At 61.4% G+C, this 5,646-nt stretch overlaps 1 protein-coding gene across 1 annotated transcript in view; it reads left to right on the forward strand.

Annotated features, from left to right (window-relative positions):
• TRIM46 (tripartite motif containing 46) overlaps positions 1 to 5,646 on the forward strand; it is a 9,073-nt gene that overhangs the window by 2,147 nt on the left and 1,280 nt on the right. Inside the window, exons 4-10 of the mRNA XM_006775767.2 lie at positions 642 to 785; positions 898 to 993; positions 1,626 to 1,879; positions 2,165 to 2,286; positions 3,138 to 3,440; positions 4,234 to 4,531; positions 5,503 to 5,638. Of these exons, the coding sequence (XP_006775830.1) occupies positions 642 to 785; positions 898 to 993; positions 1,626 to 1,879; positions 2,165 to 2,286; positions 3,138 to 3,440; positions 4,234 to 4,531; positions 5,503 to 5,638 (1,353 nt within the window). The remainder of the gene's footprint in view (positions 1 to 641; positions 786 to 897; positions 994 to 1,625; positions 1,880 to 2,164; positions 2,287 to 3,137; positions 3,441 to 4,233; positions 4,532 to 5,502; positions 5,639 to 5,646) is intronic.

Consider the following 5,646-nt stretch of genomic DNA (forward strand, 5'->3'; position numbering starts at 1 on the left):
GGGAGGCCGGAGGAATGTCAAGGGGGGCGGGGAAGGAGACATATGTAATACTCTTCGTAATACTTTAAGCAATAAAATAAAATACAAATAAATAAAACAAGTGGAAAGCAGGAAAAAAAAGGCGCTGGACAGATCCTCGAACACGGAGCCTTCAGCCTATCTGCCGAAGGAGGCTGATGTATGTCCTGCGATACCCACACTCGCAGGGCCGTGCCGAGGATCATGGGATAATGTTTGTGAAAGCTATCTGTACACTGAAGGTCTGTATGCATTTATTCACTGCACAAATATGTATCAAGCATCTACGTGCCCAGCCCTGTTCCAGGCATTGGGATGTGACAGAGAACAATGTGGACACGGTTAATTAGTGACCACAAGGCTAAGATTACTTGTCATCTCTAAGTTGTTATTACCACGCCTCTCCTGAGGTAGATGAAGGGAGGCTGCTGGTGCCTGGAGGCTGCAGGAAAGGCTCTTTTTGATGCCAGGATGTACCACCAGGTGGCACTGTGGAGCGCCGCCCGGTGAGCTCCTCTTCACCCCCGTCTGGCCAATGGAGGGAGGGCACCTAACCTCCCGTAGTAGGTCACCCCCTTACGCAGGTCACTGGCTGACTATGCCATTGCCCTTTCTGTCCCCAGGGCCTCATGTGCCCAGACCACAAGGAAGAGGTGACCCACTACTGCAAGACATGCCAACGTCTGGTATGCCAGCTCTGCCGAGTGAGGCGCACCCACAGCGGACACAAGATCACACCGGTGCTCAGCGCCTACCAGGCCCTCAAGGTGAGCTAACCCCCACTCCGGGCTGCCTCCCAGCCTCGCATCCTCTCACACCCCCTCTTACTGCTAGCTTCTGCCCAGCCGGTATGATCCCCGCCTCTTCCTTCCCTCTTAGGACAAACTGACAAAGAGCCTGACATACATCCTAGGAAACCAGGACACAGTACAGACCCAGATCTGTGAGCTGGAGGAGACCTTGAGGCACACTGAGGTGAGGGAGAGCATAGAGGTGGCCCTTGGCCCTACCTGGGCCTGGACACAGCCAGAGGGTGTGGAGAGGTGTGGCCCCATCACCTGGCTGCAAGCTCAGGAAGTGGGGGTCCATGAATGTCCAGGTTCTGACTAAACCAGGCTTGCAGGAACATCAGTGCCCCAGGGCAGGCTATACCTGGAGCTACAGTGGGGACAGGACAGGGGGAGCCGAAAAGTCCCAGGAAAGTAGTTCAGATGCCCTCAGGCTCGGAAACCCGCTGAGGATGCACATATCCTGGAGCTAGGGCAAGGCGATGGCGCTGATCCCAGATTGCATACATCAGCGGGCGCGGGCATGGGCAGTGAGGGTGGCACAGACGCCACTGATGTTGGTACAGTCCCAGTGGTGATCTCTTTTGGTTGGGGGCGTCCTTAGGGATCATGGTGTGGGCACCAGAAAGGTTGGCACCAATGACCAGGAGCTGAGGCCATGTGGGTAGGCGGTGCCTTTGGACCCATCAGCCTGGCCCTGTTGAAATGGGTGGGTGGCATTTCCCCAGATTCTCTGTGATCCTAGCCATGGTGTGGGGCCCCAGGAGGCTGGCACAGGCACTACCTTCGAGAAGATAGTGAGTGTTGCTCTCTGGGCAGGTGAGTGGTCAGCAGGCCAAGGAGGAGGTGTCGCAGCTGGTGCGGGGTCTGGGTGCGGTGCTGGAGGAGAAGAGGGCGTCGCTGCTTCAGGCCGTAGAGGAATGCCAGCAGGAGCGGCTGGCCCGCCTCAGTGCCCAGCTCCAAGAGCACCGGAGCCTCTTAGATGGCTCAGGCCTGGTGGGCTACGCCCAGGAGGTCCTTAAGGAAACGGACCAGCCTTGCTTTGTGCAAGCAGCCAAGCAGTTACATAACAGGTACTTCAGGGCACAGCTCAGGGACACGGGCTCCGGGGGGGGAGAGGGGCGTGCGTGCAGGGGCATCATGGTGTAGTCGGTGTCCAAGACAGTGTCTCTAGTCCCGGCCGATGGAGAGCTGGGCCCGAGGATTTTCCCACCAGGCCACACCAATCCCCAGCTGGCGTGAGGGGACGAGGAGGAGACCCAAAGCTGATGCCAGGGCTCAGGGGCAGGCAGGCAGAATCAAGGAGGAGGGTGGCGGCCCAGATGGCAGTGCCTGACCCTTGGGTGCCCCCATCCCAGGATCGCTCGGGCGACAGAGGCCCTCCAGATGTTCCGGCCAGCTGCCAACTCCTCCTTCCGCCATTGCCAGCTGGACGTGGGGCGAGAGATGAAGCTGCTGACAGAGCTGAACTTCCTTCGAGGTAAGGAGACGGCCAGGCCCCAGGTCCTCTTAGAGCCTTCCTCCCTCCTCCCCCAGCAGCGGGCCCGGGGGGCAGTGCCCACCGGGGACCTCCCAGCCTACTGGGCTGTGGCCACCGCGGACTCTGCTCCGGAGCACCCCAGGCAAGTCAGCGCCCGGGCCCCTGCTCCACCCCCAGCCCCCCTGCAGCTTGGCCACCACTCTTTGCTTCCTCCCGTCCTGCCTTAACCAGACTCTCGTCCTCCCCAGTCCTCCCCAGTCCTCCCAGCCCAGTAGCCTGTCTCTCTCCGCCTTCCTCAGGTGTTTGTCCAGTCCTTGCCCTTTGTCCTTATGACCCTCGTTCTGGACTTTTCTCCTCTTCTCCCTGACCTTTGTCTCCTGCCATCAAGCTTTTGCTCGCCCTGTTGTCCCCCCTTCTGTCTTGCTGACCCTTACCCCCTCCCCCCCGCTCTGTCCCCTCCCTCCGTTCAGTGCCCTCTTGCCTGGGTCCCAGTGGCCTTGCCCTGGGGCTGCTCTTTATTCCTAGAATAAAAGGGTCATAGAAGGAAGGGGCTCCCTCGGGTCTGAGGCCCCCATTTGACAGGGAGGAAACTGAGGCCCAGGAGGGGGAGGTAACTGGCCAAGGCCAGTGCGCAGACAAGACCAGCACCCAGGCCTCCTCCTGCCCAGCGAGCACCTGCCTCTCTCCTCCCTTGGGCTCTGCCTGCCCATCCTGCCCAGGGCCCAGCTGGGTCTCTCCCCGGGTCCCTCTCACCCACACTCACCCCCCGGCTCCCGCTGCTTTCCCTCTTCCTGCCTCCCTCCATGCCCGGCCAGCGGCCAGCCCGACTGACCGACTGTCTCTCCCGACAGTGCCCGAGGCTCCGGTCATCGACACGCAGCGCACCTTCGCCTACGACCAGATCTTCCTGTGCTGGCGGCTGCCCCCGCACTCGCCGCCTGCCTGGCACTACACCATTGAGTTCCGGCGCACAGACGTGCCTGCCCAGCCGGGGCCCGCCCACTGGCAGCGGCGGGAGGAGGTGAGGGGCACCAGTGCCCTGCTGGAGAACCCCGACACCGGCTCCGTGTACGTGCTGCGTGTCCGCGGCTGCAACAAGGCAGGCTATGGCGAGTACAGTGAGGACGTGCACCTGCACACACCCCCAGCGCCCGGTGAGTGGGCCGAGGGGTGGGCACAGGGTGGCACAGACAGGGCACAGGGCATGCTGAGGCCCAGGCACTGACGGGTGGGGCCGGGTGAGCGCTGGAGAGACGGGATGATGCTGTGGGTCACACTCACTCACTCTGGAGCTAGGTTTGCTGCATTCGCATCCCAGCTCTGCCTCTTGCCAACCGTATGGCTTTGGGCAAGTTTTTCAGCCTCTCTGAACTTCAAGTTCCTCTTCTGCAGGGGTGTGTACAATACTCACCTCAGAGGCTGTTGTGAGAATTAATTGAATTGATTCATGTAAAGTCTTACCAGAGCTTCCACCTCAAGTAAGGGCTCAATAAGTGACAGTACAATGACTGTGCAGAACATAGTGTGGACCCTGGGACACAGGCATTATCACCCCGCCACCCAGGGGCAGACGAGGGAGGGGCTGGATGTCAGGACCAGATGTGAGCACCAGAGTGTGGGCTGGGAGGTGCAGGCAGATGTGGGGATGTCGCCACATGGGACAGAACAGCGGGGGGAAGGGGTGAGAGGAAGCCCTGTGAGTCAGCGGGTCTGGGGACCGGTTTCCGTGTCCACGAGTCATCACTTGACTCCTCGGGGGGCCCATGCCCACTTGGAGTCTCCACTTCTTTCTTCCCTGTGCCCCTCGTTCCAGTTCCCCGGGCCCTGTTCCCAACGCCCTGGGCAGCGCGTTCCATGTTCTGAAACCCCCCAGTGTCCCGTCCTCACGCCTCAGTCCCCAGTTTGTCCCTGAGGTCCTTCCTTTTGTCTCAACCTCCCCCACTCCAGTCCTTCACTTCTTCCTCGACGGCCGCTGGGGCGCCAGCCGGGAGAGGCTGGCCATCAGCAAGGACCAGCGGGCGGTGCGCAGTGTGCCCGGGCTGCCCCTGCTCCTGGCGGCCGAGCGGCTGCTCACCGGCTGCCACCTGAGTGTGGACGTGGTCCTGGGCGACGTGGCCGTGACCCAGGGCCGCAGCTACTGGGCCTGCGCCGTCGACCCAGCCTCCTACCTGGTCAAGGTGGGCGTCGGGCTGGAGAGCAAACTTCAGGAGAGCTTCCAGGGCGCCGCCGATGTGATCAGCCCCAGGTCAGGCCGCTCTGGCCGGGAGCGGGTGGGGGACCCGGGTGGGGAGCTGGGGGCAGGATGGGGTGGCAAGAGGAGCACAGACTTGCTGGGGTGGAGCTGGGGGAGACTGAGGAGGAAGCAGTAAAGTCATGGAAGCCCGGACCGGGGCCTGTGGCCAGCGGAAGTGAGGGAGGGGTCGGGGGAGGGGCTCTGAGGACGGTTTGGAGTGTGTGGCTGGGGAAGGAGAGGAAAGAAGAGGGAACCACCTCCACTTCCCTTCCATCTGCCACTCAAGATAGACCGTCTCTCCACGCCTCCACGCCATTCTCCACATGTCCCATTTCCAACCTCCTCTCCCCACAAGGCCTTCTCCCCCATACCTTTTCACCCATATCTTCTAACGCCCTAAAGTTCCCCCCTTAAACTCTCCGTCTCCACCCTCATCCCTAACACCCGACTTAACACCCTCCTGCGCCTGCCTTCCTCCCAGCTCTCCGCCCAAGAGCAGCTCGGCCCCCAATCCCAACCCTTCTGAGAGCTCTCATCCGGGGCACCGGTCTCCCCTCATCTCTCCCAGCACCGAACCTTCCCACATCCTTTCTCTGCGCCTCCTTCACCAGGACTTAGCTCCTCATTCTCCCAGTTTCTCCAACCTCAGAACCCTCTCCCCGCAGGAGTCCCCAAACCACACTTCTCACACCTTCCTCCTGATACGGCTGCACGGCTGCAGGGCGCTGTAGCAGCACCTTGCCTGTCCTTCGCCCGATACCTCTCGTGCCAGCGTGACTTCCTTTCAGTGCCCTTTTCTGCCAAACCACACCCCGACCCTACATTCTAATCTAACCCGTCTCTTCGACATGGTTTCTCCTCCATATCCCAAATCCACCCTTCCAACCAGCATTCCGCACTTCCCAGGCCTCAGCCCTCTGGGACCCATCCCCCACCCTCTTCCTCCACCCCAACACCCTGCTACCCTGTGCCCTCTCCTGCAGGTACGACCCGGACAGCGGACACGACAGCGGGGCCGAGGATGCCACGGTGGAGGCGTCGCCACCCTTCGCTTTCCTCACCATCGGCATGGGCAAGATCCTGCTGGGGGCCGGGGCCAGCGCCAGCGCAGGGCTGACTGGGAGGGA

The sequence above is a fragment of the Myotis davidii genome, unplaced genomic scaffold, assembly GCF_000327345.1.
Source record: "Myotis davidii unplaced genomic scaffold, ASM32734v1 scaffold208, whole genome shotgun sequence".
Lineage (NCBI taxonomy): Eukaryota > Metazoa > Chordata > Mammalia > Chiroptera > Vespertilionidae > Myotis > Myotis davidii.